This window comes from Canis aureus, chromosome 14, assembly GCF_053574225.1.
Source record: "Canis aureus isolate CA01 chromosome 14, VMU_Caureus_v.1.0, whole genome shotgun sequence".
In the NCBI taxonomy this organism is placed as follows: Eukaryota; Metazoa; Chordata; class Mammalia; order Carnivora; family Canidae; genus Canis; species Canis aureus.
In genome coordinates, this window is record NC_135624.1 from 66,219,432 (window position 1) to 66,238,605 (window position 19,174).

Consider the following 19,174-nt stretch of genomic DNA (forward strand, 5'->3'; position numbering starts at 1 on the left):
TAGTGCTTGCTTCAGCAGCACATCTACTAAAAAAAAAAAATGAAGTTTTGATACATGCAACAACATGAATGAATCTTAATTATGCTGAGTGAAAGTAACTGGAGAAAATGGAGCATGTAATGCATGCTTCCGTTTTTATAAAATTTGTGATAATATAAACTAATATATAGTGATGGAAAGCAGATCAGTGGTTGTCTAGGGATGGGGAAGGGAGCATGGCAAGGATGGGGGAATGATGAGATTACAAAGGAGTACCAGAATTCTTTTGGGGGTTTTGTTTATTTGATTATGATGGTAGTTTCCCAAGTATATACATAGAGTAAAACATCCAATTGCACACTTTAAACATGTGCAGTATATATTATTCAGTTATACTTCAATAAAACTTATAAAATTAGGACAGTGGAGCAAGATTGATACACTGAATTTGCCATGATTTTCTTTGCCTTGAAAGCTATGAAATTCTAGTGAAAAGTAGAAACAAAAGTTGAGTTTACTTACAGTTATAGAGTCTAGTTATGATTGTATTGTCTAATCAGCTTATTTGCTTAGTTAAATTGTTTACCTACAGTAAGGATTATTTTTAAAATATACTTTTGTGTTGAACTGAAGAAGTGGTTTTCGAACATGGTCATGCACAAGAATACCTGTGGGAATTTGTTAGATGTACAATTTCCAGCCTGTTCTGAATGATGGGGGTGGGAATCTTCAACTTCAGCCAGCTTCCCAGGCAGTTTTGGTGTATGTTTCCATAGACCACATTTCAGAATCACTTCTTAGTAGAACAATGTTCACGTCAAAATTGTATGAACCCGGATGGACACTACGGACTGCTAGTGCCAGATTGAAGTGGACTATTCTTCTTGATATATGTATGTGTATATGTATATACACCAGCCTCTTAGAAAGGACAGTTGACTTATTTGGAAGGGGCAGCAAATTTGCATTTTGTTTGGGTTGGTTGATATTAATGATGCCTGCCCCCGTTAGAAAATAAAAAGAGTACAGGTACTAGAAAGAATTCAGGTGCCATAAGGTTTCCTTTTCTCATTTTTTCTCTTCTGCTTCTTCCCCTTCCTCCTTTTCCTTTCTTTATAATATTCATTGACCCGCATTTGGTGTTTGTGTAATAATCATATGCTACATACAGATGTTGCTTCCACCATCTTTCAATAGTGAAAGGACAAGGGCAGCAGGAAGGAAGAACCATCTTAGCCTCTATCAGGTACCTTAAAAAGAAATGGACACACAGTAAGAGCAACCTTAATTCACCACTTTTAAGTTTGAAATCATGGGGAGCAAGAGAGCCTTTTCAATATACGCATTGCTCTGTGCCTTTTTAGGGATTGATATATGGTTGCTCACTCGGAGAGTCATAGATGTGTTACTCATTCTTGGACCTTATACCTTTATGTGACTGAGTGTTCCTTATTGTACTTTTAGTGCTCTATTTATTCTTTTGTTTTCCACAGACATGATGCCATTATTATCTCAGGAACTGAAATGGCCAAACAAATTCAGAAAGAAATACAGAGAGGTGTGGAATCATGGATTTCCCTTGGGAACAGAAGACCTCACCTCAGTATCATCTTAGTGGGCGATAACCCAGCAAGCCATACGTACGTCAGGAAGAAGATCAGAGCCGCCTCTGCTGTAGGTGGGAATGCATTTTAGTTGTTCTTTTTACTAAATCACGTGTTCTTGTTTTTCTTCAAAGTCTGATAATTCTCAATGATAATTGTCAAATAAGTGCTATTTGAATAGCATTTATTATTATTGTTATGTTAGACATTAGTTACCAAGGTATATGTTCATTTCTTAATCTTTTTCTTCAGCTTTCTTACTGAATTAACTCATTGTGATTTTGGGTCATATGGTGACATGTCAGAGGAACACTGCACATTTAAAGGGCCCACTTTTAGGTACAGCAAATGGAATGTAGTCAGTGGTATTGTAATAGGATTGTATGGTGACAGGTGGTAGCTACACTTGTGATGAGCACAGCAAAATGAATAGATTTGTCAAAAAACCATATTGTACACCTGAAAACTAAGTAGTATTGTATGTCAACTATATATTTCAAGTTTTTTAATTGCCCATTTTTATTATATTTGCTTGAATCAGATAATAAACTTGGCCAGTTCACTCTGCTGAACTTGGCCTGATAGTGGTGGCAGTAGTATTGGTATCTTTACTGTATTCAAATCTACTAACAGTAGCTTATTACAAATAAATGCAGTGGGATGCTGGGCCGAAAAATGCATGTGAATCATGAGAAAGCATCTGTGCTATTTGAGAAATCCTTTTAATGGTGCTTTGAACATTATGTTTGTAGAAGGATTTTTCCTTCCAGTGGGACAGGAGCAGAGAAAACCAATTTGCATATCACGTAAGACACCATTAATGAAAAGCGACATCTTTGTTAGTCCAGTGACTCTCTGTATTTGTTTTTCTTCCAGGTATCTGTAGTGAGATCATTCTAAAACCTAAGGATGTTTCTCAGGAAGAACTTTTGGACATAACTGATCAATTGAATATGGACCCAAGAGTCAGTGGTATATTAGTTCAGTTGCCACTGCCAGGTACATCAGGCGCTTCTATATGTCTGCTTTGGTTGTAGGTTAAAGGGCATCTTTTAACATTGTATCATGATACCGCAAGTAATTTAGAAAATAGTTCATCAAGGGACTAGCTGCTATATTAGCAATCTTCTTGTCATTTATAGTTTTTTTCAACACTGTGAAATATCTCTGAGAGTTTCTTTAGTGCGATGCTTTACACTGGTGCCACTTACTCTGGGATGCTGTCCCCTTTTGGTCACAAGAACCTTCTTCCTTTGTGTGAAACAGTTGGCCCTCACTAAGCCCATGTGGCTGCGTAGCCACACCGCTCCAAAGGGCAGCATCAACATTCCAGGTCACTTAGTTCTTGGACAACCTAATCCCATTCAGTTAGAATTCTACTGAAGTGACTTAATCTTGTTTTCTGCATTTGTAGTTCTTACCTTCACGTGGACCTGGGCTTCTGCTGTCTTTGCTTTGTTGTTGCCATTTTCAGACCTTCTGTTCCCATCTAATTTCACTTCCAGCACCCCCACATTTTGTTTCATAGTTGCCCTGTCATCTTTACAGGTTTAATTCTTTTTGTCAGATGTCATGTGAATTGATCACTGGGAGACACTGGCAAGTATGATTTGCTGTTTATGTTTGAGCGGAATAACAAATGTACAGTGGCCAGTCATCAACAGACTTGTAAAGAAGTGACATGTTGCTCGTTTAACCTGATGCTCATCTTTATTTACATAGCAATTTGTAGACCAGAGGACCGGCCGCTCTTATGTAATTACTCACAGTTAATTTTACCACTATAACTACATTTGAACTGTGTTATCGGATGTCTAGTGTTATTTAACTAAATTGTGGCTCTGAAATTCATGCATATTTCAGCTAAGTACAGTGAGGACTGCCAGCATACTATAGATTACAGTAGTTTTGAGTTCTGTAAATTTTGACTTTCAGAAAGCAGAAGCTGAATGGTGCTATGGCATGGGATCTTTGTAGGACATTAATATTATACTGTACCCAGCAATATAACCTGATGCCTTAGTATAGAACTTTTGTGCTATTTAAATTGTACCAAAAATACATATTTCTGATTCTTGTAGGGGTTTATTAACATCACAAATCTTTCCCCCAAAATTTGGCAGTGGGCTCACATCCAATTGTTTGGCTCATATTTAACAAGTCTTTTTTTTCTACTGTATTTGCAAAGCAATCTTGTTGTAGTTTGTAGTTTTTTAAATTTCTCCCACTTCTATTTGTACTGAATTCAAATAGTTATAGAAAACATGTCACAAATTTCCCAATTTCCAAATATAAAACATTAGATTTAGTTTGTCTTAAAAACTAAGTTCTTACCTGTAGAAATTTTATACCCTTTTTGGGCAACCTTTCTCATTTGGCAAATTTATTAGAAAATTGCCACTAGATGGCACTGTTGATGTGTCTGTACTAAAACTGCTTAGTCCTGTGTTCATTTAGTGAGAAGAGTAGAGGCAAAGGAACTGTGGTAATAACAAATATCTACATGCTCTAAGAAAGGACAATCTCTATCTTGCTGCAAAACCACTAATATATAAAATAATACTGGCTAAAATTTATTATATTAAGCATTTATTCTCAAGCACTTTACATTTATTACTTCGTTGAGTCCTCAATAATGGGAATGGGAAGAGGGAGGTTTCATTTTACTAATGAAGGATTTGAGGCACAGAGAGGTTAAGTAACTTCCCTTAAGGTCACTGGAGCTGGTAAGTAATTGAGCTGGGATGTGATTCCAGAAAGACTGCTTCCTCATGCTCTTCCTCTTAACCACTATGTTACCCCTCACCAGCATATCAGTGTTAGCTAGTAAGTAATGTCACATACCGTGTGGCAAGTATTTCTTTATATGGATGGTTTTATCTAATTCTCACACAGCCTTGTGAGTAGGAATTATCTTCTTTATTTTATATATAAGGAGACTTGTCTATATTACTTACCCTACTTAATCTATATTATACTGGGACAGATGGTTTGTTGATTGATAGAAAAGTTGGCTAAAGTAGGAAATCCTAAAACAATGCATATTTGTATTATATTGTATAATCTATTATAACATATATCACTTAAATATTTATTCATCAATCTTTTGATGTGGATCCACAGCTCTTTGGAACCTACTGATTAGAATTATGAATCATCTTCTGGCATTAATAATACCTGTGATTCATTGCCTCTCATTTTCAGTTTGAGGTGAAACTATCTCCGTGAAAATTCATATTGATTTTTTAAAAAAGATTTTATTCATCTATTCATGAGAGACACACAGAGAAAGACAGAGGCAGGGGGAGAAGGAGGCTCCCTATAGGGAGCCCGATGTGGAACTTGATCCCAGGACTGCAGGATCAGGCCCTGAGCCAAGGCAGACAGATGCTCAACCACTGAGCCACCCAGGCGTCCCTTCATATTGATTTTTAAAATATCTCCCAATCTGGGGTGCCTGGGTGGCTCAGTGGGTTAAGCATCCAACTCTTGATTTTGACTCAGGCCCTGATCTCAGGGTCGTTGAGATCAAGCCCCACATCAGGCTCTGCACTTAGCTTGGAGTCTGCTTGAAATTCTTTCTCCCTTTCCCTCTTCCCCTTCCCCTACTTGTGCTCTCTAACTAAATAAATTAATTAAATACATAAAAAAAATCTCCCAATCTTCATGATTGTCTTGTCCATATCTAAATCCTTACTAATTCATTTTAGTTTTCAAGAGTGTTTCCAAAACATTCAATTTATTTTTTATAGAAATAGCAACTGTTTTTCTTCTCACATTCCTTGTCATTTTTTATACAACTTTTAATTAAATTACATATTTTACTGTGAAAGAACTAGCAAAAAAAATGGATTAGGAAATATACAGAACTGTCTTTTGATTATCATAAAAGTAGTTTTCTTAACTGCTTTCTGATTTGTTCAGCAAGCCCTGAGCATCAGCTTCTGTGTTTTGCAGAAGAAATGGAACTCCTTTAGTCATTTTGGTAGGCTAGTTATGTGGAAGTAGGTTGAGATAGCTCATCCCTGTCCAGGTCTTAATAAGATTGTTACAATGAATAAGTGAAACAAAGAGCAAATGAACAAATGAAATGATTCTAGTGGATAATACCTCCAGTTTTCAATCATTTGGCTAATTATGTCATGATTAGAAATGGGAGATTATTTTTCACAATTTGGGGCAATATTTGAGTAAAAGAAATTCTTTTTTTTCTTTAATTTTTATTTATTATTTATGATAGTCACACACACACACACAGAGAGAGAGAGAGAGGCAGAGACACAGGCAGAGGGAGAAGCAGGCTCCATGCACTGGGAGCCCGACATGGGATTCGATCCTGGGTCTCCAGGATCACGCCCTGGGCCAAAGGCAGGTGCCAAACCGTTGCGCCACCCAGGGATCCCAAGTAAAAGAAATTCTAAATTAGAATTATTCTGATGTCTCAGGGCAAGTTTGCATAGATTAATCAGAGTATACAAACAGCTTCCAAGCATCTCATTTGGACAAAACCCAAAGAAATAAGATAGAATTCTGCCCTATTTGGTGGTATTGAGTCTGTCTTAGGCCAGCCCCCTTTTTATGTTTAGAGGCTGCACAACTTTGGTCAGGATTGGAAGTATTTGGGATATAATTGTGTATCCACAGTCATATAGCCTGGATGTTTTTCCTATAGCTGATCCTCAGACTTTGGAGAAATAAAGCCATATACAATGCTTTCCTGTTCCTATTCTGACTGTAAGCAGTCTGTCAGTATCAATAATTGGGCATTTTGCCAAGGCCACAAAGATATCTGATATTCATGTTCTGTGGATTTTTTTCTCCTAATCAGGTAGTTTTTGCTTTTAGCTTTTATTGAGTAATACCTACTGAAGTGATATTATATTAAAAGTTATGTCCTTTGTAGGGTATGTATCAGTATGTAATGTGAAGAAAAGCTAAAATAATGATCTTTAAAAATTGAGAGACATTTTTTTCTACTAAAATAATGAAAGGGAAATTACAATATCTAGAATCTTAAAGCACACTGGAAATTTGCTATAAATATTTGTTATAGTATGGGATTTGGTACAGGGGAAGTTTGGTTTAAAAGCATTTCAATTAAATGAATTGTGTGAAAGCAATCAAATGTAAGCCTATAAAACAACAGTCACTTAATGAGAATTTATTTATTTATTTATTTATTTATTTATTTTTACTTAATGAGATTTTAATGTGATATTTTACTTGACAACTATTACTAGTATTAGTAATTGCAAATATTTACCATTTACTGTTGGCAGACACTGGTCTAAACTGCTTTGTATATAGTAAATCATTTAACACTCACAGCAATTCTTACCAGTAGGTGCTATTTCTTTTGGTCAGTGGCTTAAAGTTAAGGATAGTAAGTGAACCAAGAAACTTGTATAAGGTTAGGGAGGTAGCGAGTAGCAGAGCAATGCTGGGAGAATCAGTGATAGTATCCTTTCAACCATAATCACTGTCCTAAGATGGAGACTGCAGGGCAGGTGCCAAGAGAGATGCTTGCTCATTTCCTCTTGTTTTCTTGCTTCCTCAAGTCAACTTTTCACCTATTTTTAAAACAAAATCATTAGATAGAATGGGAAAACTTATTCCATCTTATCTTTTTCTAAATAGTTTTTCAAATGTTTCCCTTCAGTCATTCCCTTTGAATGTTAACATCTTCCAAATTATGCAAGGGTATTAAACAGAGAAATTAGAATGAAATATAGGATTAAATTTGGAGGGATTGAGTAAGAAGGGTTAGAGTTTGCTGTGGAGACTTAACAAAGATAAACTTTTCTAATAATTAGTAGGCATCAAAATGGGGATATTTACCTAATTAGTAAGGATAGAGATATATGCACTGCCTAAAACTTGTTCAGAGGAAAAAAGTCTTGCCATAATTGCTTTTCTTAAAAGATTGTGCAGTTTATGTATGCAGAATACTTGTTGCTCTATTTTTAATGTTCTTGACAAGAGTGGGAGATTTTCATCACTGGACCTCTTCATGTTTGTAGGGCCATTTATTCTGTTTATTTCTTTTTTTAAATTTTTTTATTTATTTATGATAGTCACACAGAGAGAGAGAGGCAGAGACACAGGCAGAGGGAGAAGCAGGCTCCACTCAGGGAGCCCGACGTGGGATTTGATCCCGAGTCTCCAGGATCGCGCCCTGGGCCAAAGGCAGGCGCTAAACCGCTGCACCACCCAGGGATCCCTATTCTGTTTATTTCTAACTGATTTCCAGATTTTGCCTTGACCTTTGTTAACAACATTTTCTCTCTTTCTCTGGGGAGAAAGCCCAGTTCTGTGTTTGAGTGTTCAGAACAATTCCACATGGAATATTTTATTACTTTTTTAGTAATATGTTTCCTCTGCTGGAGTGCTAGTTCCACCAAAGTAGGGAGAATATTGCAGTCAACATTTTATTCTGAATCCACTCTGTATTATGGTAGCCTTTTAGTGAATGTTACTGCTGGAATGAATGAACCCTCTAGTTTCTCAGCAACTGCTTTTTTTTGTTTGTTTGTTTTAATTCAAGCCTCATTCTTCTGCATATTTTCTAAGACTTGTGTATAAGTTCTGACCCTGTTCAAGATTTGATGAGGATCTTCTGTCTCTCCACCCCTGCAAGCTTCCTATAGCTATAGTATTTATTATACAGAAGACACGCCAAGATAATGTATATTTTATTTCTTGAATAGAGCTTTAGCCTCTGACCCCTTAACTATATTGGTTATCTTTCAAACATAGAGCCGACTTCTCTCCATCCTTCAGGTCTTAGTTTAAATGCCACTGCCTCACCGAGCCCTTCCCAGCCCACACCCTCTGAAATTATTTTAATTCTGCTATTTTCTGTTTTAGTGTTGCTTTTCTCAGTGGCAGAAAAAGTTCTCCAAAATCCACATGCTCCTTTCCATGTCCCAGCTTCTCAGAGTAACTGGGTTGGGGCCATGTGACTACTTTCCACTGGACTATAAGGGGAAGTGACTTTTTTTGAGCCATTTCTGGACTGAGTGGCTAAAAGCTACTGCGCTCCACTCCCACTCTTTTTTTTTGTTGCAATTATCACAGAAGGTAGGTGTTACAAATGATAGTAAATTATAAGAAGGAGGAAAGTGGGATGCTTGTGGAGCTTTACATGAATAAGAATTAAGTATCCTTTCATAAATGACTCAGATTTCAGATTAAAACTCACACACACACACACGTACAAATTTGATGACAACTATAAACCCACTGACCTAAGAAGCTCAACAAACTCCAAGCCCATGCAATATGAAGAAAACTATACCAAAAAACAATCAAGTTGTTCAAAAGCAGTGTGATAGAAAAAATATTAAAAGTAGCAAGGAGAGGGCACCTGGGTGGCTCCGTGGTTGAGCATCTACCTTTCATTCAGGTCGTGGTCCTGGGATCCTGGGATCAAGTCCCACATCAGGCTCCTCGAGGGGAGCCTGTTTCTCCCACTGCCTGTGTCTCTGCCTCTCTCTCTCTCTCTCTCTCTCTCTCTCTCTCTCTGTGTCTCTCATGAGTAAATAAATAAAATCTTTAAAAAAAAAAAAAGAAAGTAGCAAGAAGGGGAAAATCCCATTAATATATTTGGTACTAAATACTTATCTTAGAAAAGAAGAAAGATCCCAAATCAATAACCTTAGCTTTCACCTAAAGATACTAGAAAAAAAGAGCAAGTTAAAACAAAGGAAAGACAGAAAAGAAAATAATAAAGATCAAAGCAGAGATTAATATGATAGAAAACAGGGACACCTGGGTGGCTCAGCAGTTGACCGTCTGCTTTTGGCTCATGGTGTGAGGATCGAGTCCCACATCAGGCTCCCTGTGTGGAGCCTGCTTCTCCCTCCGCCTGTGTCTCTGCCTCTTTCTGTGTCTCTCATGAATAAATAAATAAAATCTTTAAAAAAACAAAATAGAAAACAAATAATGAAGAAAATGAATGAAACAAAAGCTAGATGGATCAAAGCAAAAGAAGATACAAATTACTAATATCAGGAATGAGAGAGAGAACATCACTACAGATTCTAAAGCAATTAAAAGGGTAAAAGAGGTGGCTCAGCAGTTTAGCGCCACCTTTGGTCCAGGGCGGGATCCTGGAGACCCAGGATCCAGTCCCGCGTCGGGCTCCCTGCATGGAGCCTGCTTCTCTCTTTGCCTGTGTCTCTGCCTCTCTCTCTCTCTGTATCTCAAATAAATAAAATCTTTAAAAAATAATAAAAGGGTACAAGGGAATATTTTGAACAGCTTTATGCCAAGTAATTTGAAATGGACAACTTTCTTAAAAGACACACACTGCCAGGGCCCATTTAAGAAGTGGATAATGTGAATAATTCTATTAAAAAATTGACTTTTTAGGTAAAATTCATTCCACAAAGAAAGGTCCCTGTTCATATGGCTTCACTGGTGAATTCTACCAGCTATTTAAGGAAAAATAATGCTCAAAAAGGAATGAATACTCTCAAACTCTTTATATGAGGCACCATCACCCTGATATCAAAACCAGACAAAGACATTACAAAACAGGAAAACCATAGGCCAGTATCCTTTATGAACATAAATGTAAAAGATATTAACAATGTCTAACAATACCTAAAAGGGATCATTCTTCATGACGCTAAAAGGATTTTGTTCTAAGAATGCAACATTGCTTTAACATTAGAAAATCAAACAATTAATCAGTTAACAAACTAAATATGAAAATCATATGAATATCTTGATAGATATAGGTTAAAATATTGAATAAGATCTATCATTGATTCTTGATGAAAGTTGTCATCTAACTAATAATAAAGGGAGTGTTCTCAAGCTGATTAAGGGGCAAGTATGAAAAATTTCCAGCTGGGACACCAGGGTGGCTCAGCCGTAGAGCGTCTGCCCTTGGCCCAGGGCGTGATCCTGTAGTCCCAGGATCAAGTCCCACATCAGGTTCCCTGCATGGAGCCTGCTTCTCCCTCTGCCTGTGTCTCTGCCTCTCTCTCTCTCTGTGTGTGTGTGTGTCTCTTATGAACAAATAAATAAAATTAAAAAAAATTTCCAGCTAATGTCATAGTTGATCATGAAAGAATTAATGTTTTCCTCCTGTGATCCAGAGGAAGTAAAGGTCCTCTCCTGCCATTTCTGTGTGACACTGCACTGGAGATTCTAAGTGGAGCAATAAGGCAAGAAAAAGAAAAAAGGCAGAAAATACGACTGTCTATGTATAAAATCCAATGGCACCTAAGTAAAAGACTACTGATACTATTAAGTGATTCTAGCGAGGTTGGAAGATACAAGAGTAATATGTTAAACACAATTGCTGTTTTGTATATTAGCATCAAATATCAGGTATTAAAATGAAAAAAATAACATCAAAAAATGAAACTGTTAGGCATAAATTTGACAGAAGATCTGAAAAACCTGTACATTGAAAACTGTAGAACACTCCTAAGAGAGATGAAGTAAAACCTAAATAAATGGATCAATATACTATGTTTATAGATGAGAAAACTAAGTATTCTTAAAATGTCAGTTATTTTTACATTGATTTGTAGATTCAAGGCAATCAGAAATCTTAAAAGGTACAAACTTCCAGTTTTAAAATAAATAATTCATGGGGATATAATGTGCAGTGTGTACTAAAATTATTAATACTATATTGCATATTTGAAAGTTACTAAGAGTAGATCTTGAAAGTTCTCATGAGAAAAAATGTAACTGTATAGTGATGGATGTTAACTAGATTTGTTTATATACATATATTTTGCAATATATATAAATATAAAATCATGTACAACTGAAACTAATATAATGTTATAGGTCAATTGTACCTTCATAACAACAAATTTTTAAAAAAGACTATAAAGCTACTACAATAATCAAGGCAATATAGTATTGAAGTCACCCAGATTAATAGAAGAAATTAAAAGTCCAGAAATAGATTCATACCTATATCAACATCTGAGTTTTTCCAAGGATGGGAAGACAAATTAATGCAGAAAGAATGTGCTTTTCAACAAAAGGTACTGGAAAATTAGACTACTTATGGATATGAAACAACAACTTGATAAATTAGACGTTATCAAAATGTAAAACCTGTGTTCGTCAAAAGATACTGTTAAAAGAAAGAAAAGGTAAGACACGGACCAGAAGAAAGATTTGCAAAGCATATCTTGTATAATGTATAGAATATATAGAATATGTGAAGAATTCTCAAAAATCACTCTCAGGAAATTAAAAACAACCCAAGTGAAAAAAGCCCAACTCCTAGCCAGAATAATGTAAGTCCTTTTGTTCTTAAAACAAGAAAAAGCTGAACAAACTAAAAATCAGTCCTTTTCTTGACCCATCGGAGAACTGAGGTTGTAGGGCAAACCACTATCCCAAAATCTGGATAGAGGTAAATCCAGAGAGTCACAACCAAGATCTACTCCCATTGAATGGAAGCTACTGGAGCTATAAACTGATAGGAACACTTAAATGGAATTTTGATGAATTTTTGGAGGCAGAATGTGTATTAGCATAAGAATGAGAAACTCCTGAACCCATAGTTTTGGGTGTGGCTTTCAGCAAAAAAAATCACAAGGCATGACAAAAGCAAATGAAAACAGTCTGAAGGAACAAAACGAGCATCAGAACAAGATTCATATATGACATAGATTTTGGAATTATTGGACAGGGAATTTAAAATAACTTTGATTAATATATTAAGGGCTCTCATGGAAAAAGTAGATAACATGCAAGAAAAGATGGGCAATGAAAGCAGAGAGAGGGAAACTCTCAGAAAGAATAAAAAAGAAATGGTAGAAATCAAAGCTACTCTAACAGAAATGAAGAATGCTTTGATGGGCTCTGTTGCAGACTGGACATGCCAAGAATCATACACTTGAGAATATGCCAGGAGAAACTTCTCAAATTGAAATGCAGAGAAATAAAAACGGAAAAGAATAAACCCCAAAACATCGAAGAACCATAGGACATTTTGAAAAGGTATAGCACACATGCAATTGGAATTCCAAGGGAAGAGAGAAACAGGGCAAAAGAAATATTTGAAGTAATAATGGCTGAAACTTTCCAAAATTAGTGACCGACAACAAACCACAGAGAACACCAAACAGGATAAATACCAAAAATCATTGAAAGATTTAACAGACACTTCACCACAGAAGACATAATTACATGAGTAGATACTCAACATAAGTAGTTACTAGGGAAATTCAAATGGAAACTATAATAAGATACTATTACACACCTGTTGAAATGACTGAAATTAAAATGACTACTGACCATACCATATATTGGTGAGGATGTATTGCTGGTGAAAATGCAAAAAAGGTTGACCTTGAAAATAGTTTGTTAGTGTCTTAAAAAGTTATACATATGTATATACTATATGGTGCAGCCATTCTGTGTCTTAAGTATTTACCTAAAAGAAAAGCAAACACATACTGATATAAAGACTTGTATATGCATGTTCATAGAAGCTTTATTTTCTTATAATTCTGGAGGCTAAAAATCTGCAATCAGAGTGCCAGCATGGTCAGATTTGGGAGAGTTCTCTTCCTGTCTTTTGTATTTTCTGTATCCTCACATGGTGGAGAAAGAGAGCAAACTCTCTGGTATCTCTTTTTATAAGGGCACTAATTCCATCATGATGGTTCCATCCTGATGACCTCATCTACACCTAATTACTTCCTAAAGGCCCCATCTCCAAATACTATTACATTAGGATTTGGGGCTTCAGTATGTACATTTGGGGGGACACAACTGAGTCCATAGCAAGTGGTTACCTATGGTTGGAGGTTAGGGGACAGGAAAGAGGGAGGGAAAGGGGCTTGAGAAATTCCAGGTGGTGGATGTGTTCATTGATTGTGATGGTTTCACACGTATATACATATGTGAAGATTTATCAAATTATATACTTCAAATGTATACAGTCTCTTATATTCAAATATTCTTAAGTAAAGCTGTGTTTAAAAAAACAAACCTTTTAAGAATGCAAATAAATGCAATGGAAGTGTGTGGAAAGGAAGTCAAAGGACTGATAAGCACAGGATGTAGGATGAAGTTTCCATTAAGTTGGAGCAGTTGATTGTATTGTGTGCTTAAATATAGATTACTATCAAGGCCATAACTTTTGTTTTGGGTGATGGATTTGCATATGCCTAGCTTATTGTGAAAAATAATTGTTTAAGGTTGGACCGCACTTGGACCAATATTGAGATTGTGTCACAAGCCATGAATTATGATGTACCCAATTGATGCATTTGAGGCTTACTCAAAGAAAAAAGGCCAGATTTCTAACAATATTCTGCTCAAATCCTTTGTTACGTGATTTGAGTGTTTACATAGAAAAAAAAGCCATCCCTATGATAGCATTTTCCATTTTATTTATTTATTTATTTTAAAGATTTTATTTATTTATTTATTTATTTGACAGAGAAAGAGAACACGAGAGAGAATACAAGCAGGCGTTGGGCAGAGATAGAGTGAGAATCAGGCTCCCCACTGAACAGGTAGCCTGGTGCGGGGCCTGGGATCATGATGTGAGCCAAAGGCAGATGCTTAACTTTAAAAAAAATTTCTTAACAGGTAATATTTTTATCAAAGAATTTATATGCAAGCTCAACAGTGGAGGTGGGTTCTCCTGCATGTGGCTATGTTAACCAAGTGGTGGTAGCATTGAGTAAGCAGTGCAGGGGTTTTTTTGTTTGTTTTATTTTTAAGACTAATGGTTTATCCTGGAAGCCAAGTAAATTACTTTGGTATGATTTACATATTAGTATGATTCGTTGGTCCCTATCGCCATGTACGTCTCTCCTTATTTATTCCCAGGTAGAAACCATTTCAAGAGGTCACCGAACTCTATAGAACTACCCCTTTGTGAGCAATTGCTATCATAGACAGGTTATATCATGTAACTCAAGATGCCTGACTACTCTAAAGTACCTTCAAAAATCCAGAATTTTGGGGAACGCAGTGATTACTTCTTTTCCTTTTTCTTTTTCCTTTACTATGATGTCCTTATCTATTTTTGAGTGCATTCAACATTGATAAAAAATTTACCGAAATCAAAAAGCTCTTCAAAACATCTGAATATTTCTTCGTAGAAAGTCTTTTGAAAGATCTGTTCATATGATTGCTTTCTGGCCCTCTTCATTCATCTACCAGTTCATACAATATTTACCTAGAATCTAATCTGCATATGACTCTGTGCCAGGCACTAGGGGAAACAGGTAGTTAGAAAACAGTTGAGTCTAACCATCCTCGCAAAGTTTGCAGGCAAGGTCCCCCAAACACAACAATCTCTTCTTTCCCCTTGTGTGTCAGAGGAAGCTCGTTAGAACAGACATGCTCACTCATCTGAGGGTTTTTCTTCATAGAATACACACTGCTTCGAGGGCTATATGGTACATTTATCAGAAGTCAGTGTGTCTAGTATATAGGGTACCAAGAGCTTAATTAACCAGGCTGTTTTCAATACTACTTCTGAAGAATAAGGCAACTTTTGCATCTCTGTGTCCCCTTCAGGTTACTCAAGAGAATTATGAAGAGCAAAGGTCGCAACCTTTGTGTTGTGTATAGGTTCCCACTCCATTCTTTTTTTTTTTTTTTCCTTGCCAGCCTGTGAAATAGGCCTGCCTAGGGATATCCTGTGCAGCTTCTATGGCTATAGGAGAAAGAGGCTAAGGAGGGGTGGAGGGCCAAATCCACCTCTCCTGGCCTAGTCACCACCTCCCACTCCACCTCCAAGCTCTACTAATTCTCAAATTTGGAGGTGGAGTAGCAGAATGAGATTAGACTCACTTCCCATTCCTTTCTTGTCCGCTTACTCTTTGATGATGAAACAACTCTTAAATGATGTTGGGCAAGTGGTAAGCACCTGATAAGTATTTTCTGTCTCGAAACCTTGATGTAGAACCCAAAGGGTATAATTTAAATATTACTTATTGGCTTGAGAACAGGAAACACAGCTTCCAGGGGTATCTCTCTTATTTACTCCTACAAAATAATTAACTCGTTAAGAGACTATAGCTAAATAATTTGATCAGGCAGACATTTATTCCATTAGAATATAGGCTCCAGAGGGTAAGGATTTTGTCTGTTTGGTTCACTATGGATCCTCAATCCTTAGAACAATACGGGGCACATGGTAGACACCCAGTAAATATTTGTTGAGTGAACAAGTGAGCGAATTTTCAAGGGCCTGTATATTGTGTTTAGAGTGTGGACTTCAACCTATCACAAAGCTTTGCCTTAAATTTCAGACTTTTCAAATCCTGAAATGAAGAAATCAATAAAAAACAGACAAATGTGAATCTTTTACTTCAAATTTATATTGGAAGATGTAAACATGCCAGGTACATAACAATGCAGATGCAAAGATACTGACAAAGATTTTAATGAAAGCCACCTTTGGTTTTTCGTTTTATTTTTAAAGGGTAGATGTCAGAGGTTGTAGAAGGATCAGACATCTGTTCTAATTGTTCCTGGTTGTCCACTGATTTTGTCTAGTTTCATCTCTAAGTCAGGGGTAATAGTACTCATTTATCTAACAGGTATTTATTGAGTCCCTCCTATCCCAGGCATTGTTCTTTGTGCTAGGAAGACATCAAGGAAAAAAAGACAAAAATTTCTGTCCTTGTGGAGTAGCAGGAGAGACAGACGATAAAAAATAAATGTGATAAATATACATTTATATTTATTAGAAGTTGATGTGCTATGAGAAAAAAAGTAGAGCATAGAATAGAGAATCAAGATATTGGGGGACAGATTGTATTTTTGTTTCTTCAACATTTTATTATGAAAAATCTCAAACTTACAGAAGAGTTAAAAGAATGATACAGGGAACACCCATATAATCCCAACCTAAATACTCTAATTGTTAACATGTTGCTATTTTGCTTTGTCATATCTACCCATTGATTCATTCATCAATCCCTCTTGTTTTTGAGGCATTTAAAAGTAAGAACATAACAATGTATCCCTAAAACTTCAGCATGCATATCATTAACCACAGGTCAGTATGTATGTTTTTATGTAAAATTTATGTTGCATTGAAATACATACATTTTAAGCATATTGAATGTAAGTTTTAATAAATTTTGAAATAATGTAAACCCCCTAGCAGAATATAGTGTGTGTGGGTGTGTGTTTATCAACTGAGAGAGTTTTCTCATGTTCGTTTCCAGTCAATTCCTGTCCCTGCCTCCATCCTAATCCTCAAGGAACCGCTGGTCTGTTTTTTTTTTATATGCATATTTCCCATTTGAATACATTCCTTTGAAAAATACCTATTTATGTATTTGGCTCATTTTTAAAAACTGATTTATCTTTTAATGATTTTGTTTTGAGAGTTCTTTATATATCTGGATACAAGTTCTTTGTCAGATATATATTTTACAAATATTTTCTCCCAGTCTTTTTTTTTTTTTTTTTTTCTCCCAGTTTTTGGCTTGGTATCCGTTTTGTTAATATTATTTTTTGGTTGGTATAAGATTTTAATGTTTCTGAAGTCTAATTCATCAGTTTTTTTCTTTTGTGCTTTATGCTTTTGTATTCTAAGAAACTTTGCCTGTATCTAGCACAAATTAAAGTTTTCACCCAGAACCCAGTTTTAACTTTTATGTTTAGATTTATTATAGTTCAGTATCCCGCCCCACTGCCAAATGGCTATCAAGTTATTCAAGGACTTTTTGTTCAAAAGATTTTCCTTCCTCCACTGAATTGCTTTGGCATCTTTATAAAAAATCAAATGATTGTATAAATGTGAATCTAAAGCTGGGCTCTTGGGCAGCCCCGGTGGCCCACCGGTTTAGTGCCGCCTTCGGCCTGGGGTGTGATCCTGAGACCCAGGATCGAGTCCCGCGTCGGGCTCCCTGCATGGAGCCTGCTTCTCCCTCTGCCTCTCTCTTTGTCTGTCATGAATGAATGAATAAAATCTTATAAATAAATAAATAAACAAACAAACAAACAAATAAATACATAAATAAATAAAAAAACTGGGCTCTTTATTCTGTTTCTTTGATGTATTTTTCTGCCCTTATACGAGTACCACACTGTCCTGATCACTTAGCTATATAGCAGGTCTTCAAGTCAGATATTATAAGTCCTCTAACTTCACTCACTTTCAAGATTGCTTTGGATATTCCTGTGCCTGCTCATATAAATCTTAGAATCAGTCAGCCTCTACCAAAAAAACTCATAGAATTTTGATTGAGATTACATTGAACCTATAGATCAATTTAGAAGACTTGACATCTTAGTACTGTTGAATCTTCCAGTCCATGAACACAACATGCCTTCCATTTGTTTAGGTCATCTGTCAGCAGGGTTTTATAGTTGTTCTTATAGAGGCCATTCTCAAATTTTAAAAATTTACTCCTAAGTGCTTTATGATTAGTTAACTATTATAAGTAATATTTTTAACATTTCATTTGCAAGTAGTTGCTGTTTGTATACAGAAATACAACTGATTTTTTTTGTATTGATTTTGACTTTGTATTCTGTGATCTTGCTAAGTCCACTTTATTAGTTCTTTCATTGTTTTGTAAATTCTTTAGAATATTCTGTGTAAATAACCATGCCATCTGTGACTAGAGCATTTCAATTCTTCCTTTCTGATTTAGGCTTCTTTTTTTCTTTTTCTTATATCATCACACTAGCTAGGATCTCCAGTAAAATATTGGATAGTAATGGTAGCGGAGACACCCTTGTCTTCTTTTTTTTTGGAGAAAAAGATTCAGTATTTCATTATTAAGTATAAACTTAGCTATAAGTTTTTTTGTAAATGCCTATTATATTGAGGACTTTAAGCCTTGCATTGCCTTTGCCAAACCACTGGTACTATCTTTTTGTAGTTCTCCGAGGCTTGGATGGGCTTCTTGGAGTTTTCTTCCTGTGTGTGTTGTTCAGGGGTCAGAGATTTGAGCAGAATTTACAGATATACTTTGAGTCTCCACTCTGTGGCTTTCTTCTTTTCTGGATATCTCCCTCCAATTTTCAGCTGCTGTGGTAGCCTCAAACTTTGTGCTTTGATTCCTTAAGCAAGTAGGACTGCAGATATCTATCAAAGTTCTAGCTGTTCTGTGCCTAAGGAAAACCTCCAAAATGGGAAACTTGGGCAGCCCAGGTGGCTCAGTGGTCTAGCACCACCTTCAGCCCAGGGTGTGATCCTGGAGACCCGGGATCAAGTCCTACGTCGGGGTCCCTGCATGGGGCCTGCTTCTCCCTCTGCCTGTGTCTCTGCCTTTCTCTCTCTCTGTCTCTCTGTCTCTCATGAATAAGTAAATAAAATCTTAAAAAAAAAGGGGGGGGGGGAACTCTTTGAGTGACATTCCTGTCTTTCAGATGCCCACTCTCCTCCAAATCTGTCTGGGTCTAGTGATTCTCCAGTGTTTTACAGATGGCTTTTATAAAATAGTAGTTATTTGAAAATTTTTTATTGAGATATAATTGGCATATAACATTGTATTAGTTTCCAGTGTATAACACAACGCTTCAATATTTGGATATATTGTGAAATACTCACCATGGTAAGTCTAGTGAACATCTATCACCATACATAGACACAAGATTTTTTTCTTATAATAAGAACT

At 36.2% G+C, this 19,174-nt stretch overlaps 1 protein-coding gene across 18 annotated transcripts in view; it reads left to right on the forward strand.

Annotated features, from left to right (window-relative positions):
* Window positions 1-19,174, forward strand: part of MTHFD2L (methylenetetrahydrofolate dehydrogenase (NADP+ dependent) 2 like) — a 134,474-nt gene that overhangs the window by 13,777 nt on the left and 101,523 nt on the right. For all 18 annotated transcript variants that reach the window (XR_013352354.1, XR_013352355.1, XM_077848349.1 and 15 more), the window contains 2 exons: window positions 1,473-1,657; window positions 2,460-2,582. Coding sequence is in view for 16 of the 18 variants with exons in the window: in XM_077848349.1 (XP_077704475.1) it covers window positions 1,473-1,657; window positions 2,460-2,582 (308 nt within the window). In the remaining 2 variants the exon portion in view is untranslated. The remainder of the gene's footprint in view (window positions 1-1,472; window positions 1,658-2,459; window positions 2,583-19,174) is intronic.